Source organism: Hyaena hyaena, unplaced genomic scaffold (genome assembly GCF_003009895.1).
Source record: "Hyaena hyaena isolate Hyena2069 unplaced genomic scaffold, ASM300989v1 scaffold_988, whole genome shotgun sequence".
Lineage (NCBI taxonomy): Eukaryota > Metazoa > Chordata > Mammalia > Carnivora > Hyaenidae > Hyaena > Hyaena hyaena.
In genome coordinates this window covers 385,136-398,034 of record NW_024081611.1, presented here as the reverse complement: position 1 = coordinate 398,034, position 12,899 = coordinate 385,136, and the positions used below count along the sequence as shown (strand labels likewise).

Genomic DNA, 12,899 nt, shown 5'->3' with positions numbered 1-12,899 from the left:
TCCAAAGGTGGTCTCAACAAGCACTGAGGGAACCAGCACCCACCACAGCAGAGCGAGGGAAGGAGTGTGAAGCAGGTGGGAGTTCGGGTTGGTTCAGTCCTCGCTTACGCGAAAAGCCAGCGGCCACTCCTGAGCTCATGCTTGCGCCCAATGCAGGCTTTCTTTTTTTTTTTTTAATTTTTTTTTAAATGTTTTATTTACTTCTAGGAGAGAGAGAGACAGCGCGAGCAGGGGAAGGTCAGAGAGAGAGGGAGACACAGACTCTGAAACAGGCTCCAGGCTCTGAGCTGGCTGTCAGCACAGAGCCCGACGCGGGGCTCGAACCCACGAACCATGAGATCATGACCTAAGCGAAAGTCGGATGCTTAACCGACTAAGCCACCCAGGCGCCCCCAATGCAGGCTTTCTGGGGCTCGGGAACGTGACTTGCAGTTTCAGTAGCGAACACTCGATGGCCCCCCGGTTTGCGCCCCTCCCCACAGCCTGGGCACCCCTGTGTCGCACACCCCTGCCTACAGCCATGTGTGCTCATGGCACGCTTTCTGGGTTTTGCCCACTTGGGCTGCAGGGTCTCGTCCGAGGTTTTGCATGGCCTTAACCTGTGTGTGACCCAGCACCTCTTTAAACCTCCCTAAGCTGTTTGTGCTTCTTTGCCTCGAAAGCTCTTGCAAGCTCCTGTCAGATGGCATATTACACTACATGCTCCATCTCTCTGTCCTCAGAACCTCATGTGGGAAAGACGGATTAGCCCCCTTTCATAGGTAAGGGATGGCCTCACATCCCTGATGTTACAGGGGCCAAGCATGGAAGTCACTGGAAACTGCTGCTGGGCTTCTCTGACCCAGCGGGCTGAACCTCCCCTCCCGCCCCGATGCCAGGGCAGGGCTGACGTTCCAGGGCCCGGGGGCCTCCGGGTGGCCTTCCAGAGACAGGAGTCGCTGAAGGGTGAGCTTCTGACCCCTGTGATCCAGTTCTTGGCCGTCCCCCGGCCTCTCCCTTTTCCGGTTTTGGCGCTGGCCCAGCCAGGCCCGGAGATGGGCATGATGTCTTAATCTTCCAGGTGGCAGCCATGATGGATTCCCCATGGGCTTGGCCACCTGCTGACCTGTCTCTTCCCGAACACCTATCTGCCCCACCCGGTGCACGACATGGGTACTCCTGAGCCCTGGCACCCTGCCTGAGTGCGGAGGGGCCACACTGGTGGGCCCACAATGTCCCCCAACTCTTTCCAGAAAGCAGGTGGGGTGGGGAACCCGGCTGCCCGCCCTGGGCTCGGCTCTGGCGGCCACAAGGGTAGTAAATCAGGGGCGGAGGGGGTGTCGGAAATGGGTCTGCGGAATGTCTGGATGGGGCGGGGAGGGGGTGAGAGCTTAACTCTTAGAAGCAGTGGGTGTGAGGCAGAGGGATCGGCTTGCCGGGCCCTGAGGATGCGGGAGAGCCGCTGGTATGGGACGTAGGGTCTTCATGCCGTTAGCAGCGGCAGCGAAGAGGTTATTTCTCCAGCCCAGGCAGGGAGATAAATTGAAGGTGCGAGGCGTCCCCGCCCTCAGGATCTGCCCATCACAATGGCCCCAGGAAAGGTCCTACTCTGCTCTCTGCTGCTCCTGTTGCCGGAGCAGGGCCTCAGCAGGGGCTCTCGCGCTTGGGGGGCTCCGGTGGTGGAGGAAGAGCCACAAGGGACCCTGAGGCCACAGCTGGGTAAGGACACTCTTGGACCCTGCATGACTCCCCAACTCCTTCCTGCTCAGACCCCACTGGCTGTCAGCCGCCCCTTGTCCCCGGCAGGTGCCCGCCTGCGCCGAGCTCTGGCCGGTCCCTGCCAGCTGTGGAGCCTGCCCCTACCTGTGGCCGAGCTGGGACTGGGCTACGCTTCCGAGGAGACGGTCATCTTCCGCTACTGCGCAGGCAGCTGCCCCCGCGGCGCCCGCACCCAGCACGGCCTGACGCTGGCCCGGCTGCGGGGCCAGGGCAGAGCCCATGGCGGGCCCTGTTGCCGGCCCACTCGCTACGCCGACGTGGCCTTCCTCGATGACCGCCACCGCTGGCAGCGGGTGCCCCAGCTCTCGGCAGCTGCCTGCAGCTGTGGCAGCTAAGGACGCCTGGCCTGGGGCCCTGCAGCCGCTCGAGAAGCTCTGCTGACCTATTTATTGGAGACTTGGATGCCGATGAGATCAGAGAGGCGGTGGGCTGGGGGCCACCTGCAAGGTGCATAATAAAGGAAACTGCTGCCGCATGACTGTGTTCAGCCAGGGTACGCCTTGACCCTGTCACCTGCATTCCCAGCGCGTGGACAGGGAGGGTCCTAGGCTTCCCCTGCACCTCTCGGCGCCTGCAAGCAGCCAGCGCAAGGAAGGCCAGTCTGTCCATTTTCCAACTTTATTCACAAACATGGTGTCTCTGGGGGCGGGGGGAAGGGCCTGGGGTTCAGCAGGCTGGGGGGGACTGCCCAGGCTCACCTGGTCCCATCCCCTCAGGGAGGGAGCGGCAGATCACAGAGATGCGTCGGCCCCGGGGAACCCGACGCCCCCCAAAAAAGGACTCTTCATCCCGAAGAATCTCATGGGAGAAGTCATAACGGGCCGCGCCCCTGCAAGAGAAAAGAGGCTTGGGCTGGGTGGGGTGAGGGCAGCCCCTGCGCGGGGCAAGCTGCCTGGTAGTGGTGGTGGGGGGGGTTGGTGCGGGGGTAATGACAGTGTCTGCTGGGAGGGCTCAGTAAGACAAGGCACTCAACGAGCAGATGGGTGAGCATCTGATGAGTTATGGGGGGAAGGGGGCTCCCCGGCTGCGCAGTACCTAAGGATGTAGAGGGAGCCCGGCTCCAGCAAGAGTTCCAGCCATTCCCCGGGCTCCTGGGTGTGCACCAGCCGCATGACGCTGGGAGATAGCAGGGATAGGCCAGCGATGGTGGCTCCACAGAACTGGAAGACAGCGCATGGGGGCCACTCAGTCTCTGGCCTGGCCGGTCCACCCCTAGCTGGGAGCTCCAGGGCTCTGGCTGCTGCCCACCTTGATGCTGTCCACATGTGGCTTGATGTAGCCCCGAGGTTCCAGGTCCAGCACATGCACCGAGGACAGCAGGGTCTGGCCGGGGCTAAAGGCGGCCGCTTGCACGCGCTGCAGGATGGCCCGGCTTGCCTCTGACCAGCGTGACTTCTCTGTCTCTCGGAAGCCGTGGATGGCCTGCACAGAGAATTTGGGTCAGGCCAGGAAGCTCTCAGAGGGAACAGGGAAACTGAGGCACAGTGGTGGTGGGGGCAGAGTGCAGACCAAAGGACTGGTTTTCCCAGCATGACCCTTGACCCCACCCTCAACTCACCACCTTGGTCCTATCGACCCCATGATCCTGAGCGTCAAACCCCAACCCAACCCCTACCCCACCTAGGTCTAGCCCTACTCCTCTGTACCCGCCCTTAGGCTCCAATTCAGTCCCAGATCCTGTCCCCAACGCTGGCCCCACCGCAATATCCAATTCTGTCTCCGCCCACAACTTGATCCCACTCCAGTCCTCTGTCTCCGCACCCAACTGGTGACCCTCCTCATCTCGCTCCACACCTGTCTCCGCCCCTAACCTGGGTCCTGTCCCGCAAACACCCCACAGTTTCAGACTGGCCTCCAGTTACGGCCCTGCCCTCATCGCCGAAGTGCTTTCCCTTCCAGCAAAACACCCCGGCATCAAACTCCGCCCCATGCCGCCGGCCCCGCCCCCGGCCGTCGCTCCCAGCGACCCGGCGCTCCACCCCTATCTCCACCTCTAACGTCACTGGCCGCGCCTCCGCCGTAGCCCCGCCCGAGGCCCCGCCCCCATCGCCGCCGGCCTCACCGCGTCCCAGTGATCGTACTCGTAGCGGCGGCGGCGCAGCTCGGGTTCCAGCTCGCGGCTCAGCGTCTCCTCCTCGGCCGCGCTCAAGAAGCCGGGCCGCACCACGGCCGCCTCCCGAAGGCGGCTTAGTATGGCTGGGCCCGAACCCCGCACCCAGCTGGACCGGGGAACGGCCCCCAGCGCCAGCCGGCCACCCGCGGCCATAGCCCCGGGAGCCGGGGTTTGGAAGCTGCCGGAGTCCGGGCAGCGCCCCCGCCCCGGAGCCATTGGCTGGGGCTTCACCGAGCCCTTTCAGTGATTGGCCTTCTTCGGGGTCCCGCCTCCCCCTGCCCCGCCAAGACTACTGGTTGCTGCTCAGCTCGCGCTCTCAAGCTATTGGCTCCCCGTAGAGCCCGCCTCCTTTCGTGCGCTATTGGACGCCGTCCACGGTGGAGGCCGGGGGTCGGGGCTCGACGGCAAGATAGGGCCTCGGTTTCGAGTTCAGGAGTTACGGGAGGATTTAGGGCAACGCCCAGGTTGTAGAGCAGGCCAGGACTAGAGATTAAAGACAAGGTACAGTCAGGCTGAGATGAAGGGGTCAAGGGCACAGAGGTCAGGGGGTGGGGCCAACTTAGAGGTTGGGGTCAAAGGTTAAAACCAAGCGTCACCCATTTCCCGTCTGGACTGGGTCATTCCCACCCGTGTACAAACAGGCTGGCTCCCACCTTATAAATAAAAAAATAGGGACGCCTGGGTGGCTCAGTCCGCTGATGTCGGCTCAGGTCATGATCCTAGAATGGTGGGATCGTGTCTTTATACCTCAAGTCACCGGAAATATCAGGGACAGATGTCACAACCTGTCCTGACCAATCATCAAAATTCAGAGGAAAGTCCACAGGACAAAGGACCTTGTTTCTCCAACAAGGGAATTTCAAAGGATGACAAGAAAAAGAGGGAGAGATTGAGACAGAGATTAAGGGGAAAACCCACAGTTAAAAGACTGCGATATCTCCACCAGTTGCAAGGTATGCACCTGACTTGAACAAATTAAAAAAATAGAGACAACTGGAGATATTTGGACACTGGTTGACTATTTGACCATAGTAAGTACTGTTACTTTTTTAGGTTTCAAAATGGCATTGTGGTTGTCTTTTAAAAGATGTATCTTTTTAGAAATACCTGTGGAAATAGAGACTCCCTGGCGCCTCCAGTGACAGCCCCGTGTTCTCTGCTCTCCTTATACAACAAAGTTCTTTGAAAACCTTGTCCAGCTCCCCTGTCTCGGTGCACTCCAGTCTGGCTCTGGCCCCCACAACACCGGAAGTGCTCCTACTTGAGGCTGTCAGTGACTTCCACTGTGCCAGATCTAGCAGCCAGTTCTTAGCTTGACTGCTTGACAAACATTTTGATTTTATTTTACGTTTTTATCCCCAACACTGACCCCAGATTCATCATCCTCTGAGGCACATCAAACACCAGAAGTAACATGGCCAAAGTCAACTCCTGATTCCCGGCCTCCCAACCTGTTCCTCCCCACAGCCTTTCTGCCCGTTAGTCCTGCCTTTAAAGCCTGGCTGGAGGGGCGCCTGGGTGGATCAGTCGGTTATGTGCCCGGCCTCGGCTCAGGTCATGATCCCACGTTTGTGAGTTTGAGCCCCGCGTTGGGCCCTGTACGGACAGCTCGGAGCTTGGAACCTGGAACCTGCTTCAAATTCTGTGTGTCTCTCTCTGCCCCTCCCCTGCTCGTGTGCACTCGCTCTCTCAAAAATAAACACTAGGGGCAGCTGAGTGGCTCAGCTGGTTAAGCATCTGACTTCAGCTCAGGTCATTACCTCACAGTTGGTGGGTTTGAGCCCTGTGTTGGGCTCTGTGCTGACAGCTGGGAGCCTGGAGCCAGATTCGGATTCAATGTCTCCTTCTCTGCCCCTCCCCCATTCATGCTCTGTCTCTCAAAACTGAATAAATGTTGAAAAAAAATTTTTTTAAATAAACAGCAACAACAAAAAACCTGGCTGGAAAATCTGACCCCTCTGACCACCCAGCTGGGACTGCCAGCCTTCTTCTGATTATTCTGAGTCTCCTAACGGGTCTCCAGGCTTCCATGCTGGCTGCGCTTTGCCCACCACTGCCTGGAAGCCACAGTCTTGCTTTTCGTTCTTCTCAGAACCTCCATGTCTCATATCCCTCCCTGCCCAGATCTACCTCCATGTCTCGTCTCCCTCCCTGCCCAGCTCTACCTCCATGTCTCGTCTCCCTCCCTGCCCAGATCTACCTCCATGTCTCGTCTCCCTCCCTGCCCAGATCTACCTCCATGTCTTGTCTCCCTCCCTGCCCAGATCCACCAGGCCTTAAGATCTGTCCTTCCTTTCTGCTCTCAAATCTCCACTGCCCCCTGCCACTCCACTTCAGCCACCGGAGCCTCCTTGTGGCCCCTCCCACAGTGGTAGCCACAGTCCTGCCACAGGGCCTTTGCACTTGCTGTGCCCACTGCCTGGACTGCTCTATCCCTCCCTCACCTCACATCTCTTGGTTCAAGCCTCACCTTCTCAGCAAGGCCTTCCCTGGCCACCCCATCTAAAACTGTCACACACTCACACTGCATACCTCTTTCCTTGCTTTTTAAAACTTCTACCCCCACAAGAATAAGCTCTTTTGAGGACAGGAATTGTTGTTTTCTTCGCCATACGCTGTGGCCTCTAGAACAGTGACTGAAGTGTCGTGTTTGCTGAGTAGACTTTGCTGAAGTTAGGGAACTGAAGGTCAGAGTCTCAGGGTCAGGGCGAAAGCAGACGGGGCCTCCTGAAGGGCACCTGGGTGTGTGCCATGGTGGAGGGGGAGGGAACGTGACACAGATGGGGACCAAAGACTACAAAGATTTAATTGCAAATCACAGTGTCTCATTCAAGGTATCTGCCCTTAGCAGCACCCCCAAATCCATCCAGAGTTCCTCCTGGCGCCCTTCAGGCTCAGCAGCGAGGGGTGGGCAGGGCGACAGCTCCTGCGGCTGACTGGCGCCCAGTCCCCCCAGCTTCCCCTCTGGAGGGTGAGGGCCAGGTCTCAGACGCCCGCCGGGGCAGGTTCTGGCGCTGTCGTGGCCGCCACAGGCTCCTTCTGCACCAGTTCAGGCTCGTCCTCACCGTCCTGGGGAGGGTGGACCAGAACCTTGTCTAAGATGCCGAACTCCTGGGCCTCCATGGGGCTCATGTAACGGTCCCTCTCCATGGCCGACTCTGCCGGGGAAGCAAGAGGCAGGACATGTGTGGTTAAGGGCGGGCACCCAGGGCCAGGCTTGAGTCCCCGTTCTGCTGCTGCTTTGCTGCGTGGCCTTGGCCTTCCCTGCTTGGTGCTTCAGGTTCCCCATCGGTAAAACACCCGTTTCCATGCTGCCTTTTTTCACTTGTTACTGATGTAGAATGTACATCCAGCAAAGGGCACAGCTGGGAAGTGGACAGTGTGAACTTCAGCCTGAACTTACCCACAAGGCCAGCACCCAGATCAAGAAATGGGATGTCGGGATGCCTGGGTGGTTCAGTCGGTTAAGCGTCTGACTTTGGCTCAGGTCATGATCTCACGGTTTTTGGGTTTGAGCCCCGCATCGGGCTCTGTGCTGACAGCTAGCTCAGAGCCTGGAGCCTGTTTCAGATTCTGTGTCTCCCTCTCGCTCTGACCCTCCCCTGTTCACGCTGTCTATCTCTCTCAGAAATTTAAAAAAAAAAAAAAAAAAAGAAACGGGACATCACCAGACCTTTGACTGCTGCAGCCCTGCTGAAGCCTACTTTGGGTCGCTGACTCCTCTGGCCCAAGAGGAATGACTATATGCTAACAGCATAGATATTAAGTCTGCTGCTTTTTGGTTTGGAAATGCACGGAATCAGAGAGTGTTTACTCCCTTTGGCTGCTCAGCAGCAAGATCTCAAGGTTCAGCCAGGCTGCAGTGCGTCACTGTGGACGGGGCTTCTTGTTGCCCTGTGGCAATTCCACAGCATAAACAGAGCCCTGATGCACTCAGGTGCTGCTAGCCATGTGGGTGCTTTCCTGGGGGGGCTCAAACACACAGCACCGCCGTCAGCATCCTGACTGCATCTTTGGGGAACATAAGCACTCCCTTCTTTTGTTACATGCTGAGCGGGGTGCGGGGAAAACCATGGCATTTAGGGCATTTTTAGCCCGAGCTGGTAGTGCCAGACAGCTTTCTCCTGTATCGGTACTGTTTTCACTGCCGCTGGCAGCGGGTAAGCGTTCCGGCTGCTCCACAGGCATCTGGTGCCATGTTTTCTATTTTAGTGGTTCCAGTGGATTGAGATGCTATCTCGCTGTGGCCTTAATTTGCCTTTCCCTAAAAATGAGTGATGTTATTATTATTTTTTTTTCAATATATGGGCTAGGGGCGCCCGGGAACCTCAGTCGGTTGAGTGTCCAACTTCAGCTCAGGTTGTGATCTCGCGGTTCGTGAGTTCGAGCCCCACCTTGGGCTTTGCGTTGGAGCCTCTGCTTTGGATGCTCTGCCCCCTCTTCCATGCCCAACATGGGGCTTGAACTCCCGACCCTGAGATCAAGAGTGGCGTGCTCTATCGACTGAGCCACGCAGGCACCCCTCATGATGTTATTTTTATTTTTATTTTTCAATTTTTTAAAAAATTTTTTTTTTTCCCTAGGGGAGAGAGAGAGAGAGAGAGACAGCATGAGCAGGGGAGGGTCAGAGAGAGAGGGAGTCACAGACTGAAACAGGCTCCAGGCTCTGAGCTGGCAGTCAGCACAGAGCCCGACGCGGGACTCGAACCCACGAACCGCGAGATCATGACCTAAGCGAAAGTCGGATGCTCAACCGACTAAGCCACCCAGGCGCCCCTAATGATGTTATTTTTAAACATCATCACGAAAGATGATGACCATCTTTTATTATATTTCTTGGCCGCTTGGAATATTCTTTGTTGAAGACCCTGTGCAAACCTTGGACCTATTTCAGTGATGTTTTTGTGAAGATTCTGCAAGTGGGTCTTTCTGAAGTGCTTAGAACTAGGGTTTTCAAGTGGCAGTGATTTTGGCCTCCGGGGGACACTGGGTGATATGTGGAGGCAGTTTTGACTGTCACCAGTGGAAAGTGCTACTGGCATCTAGGGGCCCCGGCCAGGGATGCTGCTGCATGCCCTGAATGGCCAGGGTGGCCCCCGCAACAGAGGACAATCCAGCCCAGAGTGTTAGCAGTGCCAAGGTCGAGGGACCGTGGCTAAGCACAATGCCTGTCACGTGTGTGCGTGTCGGGCACAACAGAAGAGAGTGGCGGGGGGTCTGCACTCACCGATCACCTGCAGGCTCTGTTTGGTGTGCTTGGCATAGATGCTATAGAGCTGCTTCTTGAGTTTCATGATCTCCTCTGCCTGGATGGCGATGTCTGTGGCTTGGCCCTGGGGGGCGGGGCGGGTGGTGCGTCCCAACGGGGTTAAGAGGGAGAAGGTTAGAATGAGAGTTACCCAGGAACGGGGAGGCTGGAGAGGGTGTTCAGACAGGTGGGACAGGGCTTCTCGAGTCCTTCCACATCCTGCGGCATCTTCACCACCCCCAGGAAGGCCTCCTGCGTGAACTGCGTTTTAAGTCCTGCACATGCAGCCTCACCCCTCCCAGGGCAAGCGGATTCCTGGAGACAGCCAACAGCTGGCCCAGGAGCGTTCACGTGCAAACCAGCCGCTCCCGGGTGCACAGCCTCACCACCTCCTCCCTGGGGCTCTCACGCTCAGGGCCACCATCCCCCTGCCCCATCACGGCGGGGCCCAGTGCCAGAGACCTAGGCCAGACCCATAAACCCTGGAGTCCCCTGACATTATTCAAACTAGCCAGTCCGGAGCCTGTGTTGAGGGAGACACAGGAAGATGCTTACAGGGAGAGACAGGAAGACACAGGCCGCCATGGGAGGGCCACTGTCCATGGGACCTAGACCAATACCATGGAGCCTCACGGTTCCTTCCTGCAGAACCCACAGTAAAGGCCTTGTCCACTGCCCCTCCCCCTGCCTGCCCGGCTCCTGACGGACCCTGGTGCTCCCCGTGTGGCCCTGCCTGGCCTGGTGTGCCCCCACCCCCGCCTGCCCCCTGGGAACTGTGAGTTACAAGCTGTCTTTCCGGTGGTGGCCCTTTCCTGATCTGCCGACCCCGCCAAACGTGCATCAAAATAAAACCTACATTTTAAAACACTGACACTCCCACACGACTTCCACCCAGTAGCTCCTTCTGTCCAGACGCCACCCCCCATCCCGAAACAGGGCCTGGCACTCACCCGGGCGCCCCCAGACGGCTGGTGGATCATGATGCGGGAGTTGGGAAGCGAGTGGCGCATGCCCGGGGTGCCGGCGGCCAGAAGCAGGGAGCCCATGCTGGCGGCCTGGCCCACGCACCACGTGCAGATGGGGTTCAGGATGTACTGCATCGTGTCGTAGATGGCCAAGCCCGAGGTCACCATGCCACCTGCCGGGGGTGGAGGTGGGGGGGGGTGGTAATGAGGGGCTGTGCTGGCTCCTGGCCCACAGCTTTCTCAGCTGCGCCCTGGCCTTGGGGAGAGCCTGGGTAGAGGCAGCCCTTTGAAGCAGGCGTCGCAAATGCAAATACTTCCAAGGGTAGAGAAGTGAGGAAATGGACCACGCGAAGTAGGCGGGGGCAAAAGGCGAGCACTTGGTCCGGGGTACCAGACCTGTCAGTGTTTCAGGAGAAGCTGGAAACCTGGGTGGTGTGTGTGTGTGTGTGTGTGTGTGTGTGTGTGTGTGTGTGATCGCCTAGAGGGAGGCTCTGGAGCAGGCCTGCGGGAGGGCAGTTTCTCCTGTGTGGCCCCTGCCTCTCAGAGCCACAGGGTCTCCTGGCCGACTGGGGACAACTAAACAGTCCCTACCACAGGAGGCCGCTACTGGCACAAGATGATTAAATGCCCGTAAAGTACTTGTGAGGGGTGGGGGGCAGTGAGCGTTCGATCAAGGTGGCGGCAGCAATGTGAAAACGCTGATCGCAGGCCAGGTTAGTAAAATGCTACGTGTGGGATCAATGAGGCAGGTTCCGCTGCCGGTTTGTGAGCCCAGACGTGAAAGTAGGAACAGGCAACTTTTGGAGGTTTGGAGGCAGTTTTGGGATTCTGAAGGAAGCTCAGCACCCTTTCTTCCTCTGCAGGGGGAGCGTTCCTGATTGGGGCTCTCTGTCCCCTGAGTCGCCTCGTGTGTCCCCGGAGGTGCCCCTGCTGCCCAGGGAAGGCTCCGTGCACCTGGACTGTTGATGTACATGTGGATGGGCTTCTTGTTGCTCTCGGACTGCAGGAAGAGCAGCTGCGCGATCACCAGGCTGGCCACACTGTCGTCGATCTGCAAGTAAGCAGGCAGGGTGGGGGGACCCAGCAACTATGAGGGGGCTGGGGACAAGTCAGGGGAACTAGGATGGGTGTCAGAGTCCAAGTGAGACGGTGGGGGAGAATTCAGGACCAAGGAGGGGAGGTGGTGAAGGGTGGTAAGGACCCCTGGACCCAGGGAGCTGGGGCCCTGGGGGGCAGGGAGTCATGGGCTCAGGGCCAGGAAGCGAAGGGGTCACGTGGGTTGGGGAGAAAGATGAGATCCAGGAATGAGGGAGGAGGATCCCTAGTGAGGGAGGGAGTCAGAGATCAAGAGGAGAAAAGCAGAGGGTTTGAGGAAGGGGTGGGTGGGGGATTAAGGGCCAGAAGAGGGGGCTGAAGGCCCATGAGCCCAGGAAGTGGAGTGTCAGACTGGTACCAGGGCACAACCAAGGTAGGAAAGTCAAGGGAGGGGGCAGGAGGTCAAGGGGGTTCGAGGAGGAGGGGCGCGTGGGGTCTGGGCAGGCGCAGCGGAGGATCCCTGCGGGGCACTCACCGGACCCATGACACACACAATGCGCTCCCGCAGCAGCCGCGAGTAGATGTCATAGGCGCGCTCGCCGCGACCCTGGGGGAAAGAGATAGAAAGACAGAAAGAACCTCCAGCCCCGAGACCCCGACTCCCTCCCTAGGCCAAGTTCCCGCGGCCGCTGTACCGTCTGCTCCACCACGATGGGTATGAGCGGGATAGCCCGGGCCGCCGTCGCGTGCAGGCTCCGCTTAAGGGCCAGGCCTGTCTTGGGCGTCCGATGCGAGGGGAAGCGGCAGGCGAGGCGAGGCCCCAGGGCGGGGTAACTACCTGCCGCCACCCGGGCCCCCCCAACCAATATTCCCAGCCACATCCCGCTGCAGTCCTTCTCGGCTTCCGTCCGATGGCGGAACTACAACTCCCGGCGTGCTTTGCGCCCACGGCGCATGCTTACCAGGTCGCTCACATCCTGGGATCTGGGAGGCATGTTGGGGGGCGGAGCCCGAGGGGGGCGGAGCCGGAGAACTTCTGAAGCGGCTAGTTCTAGTCACCTTGCGTGACGAATTTGTCCTTCCTTAATTAATTAATTTTTTTCAAGTTTAAGTTATGTTTGCTCCTGTCGTTCCTTAATTTAAATATCAGCGGGGCGCCTGGGTGGCTCAGTCGGTTGGGCGTCTGACTTTGGCTCGGGTCATGATCTCGCGGTTCGTGGGTTCGAGCCCCGCGTCGCGCTCTGTGCTGACAGCTGGCTCGGAGCCTGGAGCCTGCTTCGGATTCTGTGTCTTCCTCTCTCTCTGACCCTCCCCTGCTCACACTGTCTCTCTCTCTCTCTCTCAGAAATAAATAAAATATTTAAAAAAAAATCAGCTCCTGGGGCGCCTGGCTGGCTCAGTCGGTGGAGCATCCCACACGATATCCAGGTCGTGAATTAAGTCCCCATATTGGGCGTAAAGCTTAATTTAAAAAACAAATAAATAAAAATCAGCTCCATTGTGCCCACTGAGCCCTGGCTTAGCCGAGTTTCCGGTTCAGTGGAGCTGACTCCACCGAGACCTTTCCTTTCATCTATGGACCCCAGGCTGTGGGAGCCCGTGGAAGGGTGTTGCAGACTCTGTCTGGGAGATCCGTGTGCAAAGGTTTCCTAGGAGTGAGTATTGGAGCTGGGTTTTGAAGGGTGGATAGGAGTTCGTTAGATGGGAAAAGACATTTCTGGCCGAGGGAGGAGAATGGGCAAAGAGATGGAAGTAGGAAGGTTCCTGCTGACGTTTGAGA

At 58.3% G+C, this 12,899-nt stretch overlaps 3 protein-coding genes across 3 annotated transcripts; 1 reads left to right on the top strand and 2 right to left on the bottom strand.

Annotated features, from left to right (window-relative positions):
* The first annotated feature begins 1,565 nt into the window (after positions 1-1,565).
* On the top strand, positions 1,566-2,093 carry PSPN (persephin). Its single transcript, XM_039221333.1, has 2 exons — positions 1,566-1,698; positions 1,786-2,093. The coding sequence occupies exons 1-2, from the start codon at positions 1,566-1,568 to the stop codon at positions 2,091-2,093; spliced, it is 441 nt and encodes a 146-aa protein (XP_039077264.1).
* Positions 2,094-2,362: 269 nt separating this feature from the next.
* On the bottom strand, positions 2,363-4,024 carry ALKBH7 (alkB homolog 7). Its single transcript, XM_039221362.1, has 4 exons — positions 3,821-4,024; positions 3,007-3,180; positions 2,794-2,918; positions 2,363-2,587 (listed from the first exon to the last, which is right to left on the bottom strand). The coding sequence occupies exons 1-4, from the start codon at positions 4,022-4,024 to the stop codon at positions 2,425-2,427; spliced, it is 666 nt and encodes a 221-aa protein (XP_039077293.1). The 3' UTR covers positions 2,363-2,424.
* Positions 4,025-6,654: 2,630 nt separating this feature from the next.
* On the bottom strand, positions 6,655-12,044 carry LOC120223282 (caseinolytic mitochondrial matrix peptidase proteolytic subunit). Its single transcript, XM_039221321.1, has 6 exons — positions 11,815-12,044; positions 11,655-11,726; positions 11,039-11,135; positions 10,070-10,257; positions 9,099-9,204; positions 6,655-7,029 (listed from the first exon to the last, which is right to left on the bottom strand). The coding sequence occupies exons 1-6, from the start codon at positions 11,998-12,000 to the stop codon at positions 6,857-6,859; spliced, it is 822 nt and encodes a 273-aa protein (XP_039077252.1). The 5' UTR covers positions 12,001-12,044; the 3' UTR covers positions 6,655-6,856.
* Between the last annotated feature and the right edge of the window lie 855 nt (positions 12,045-12,899).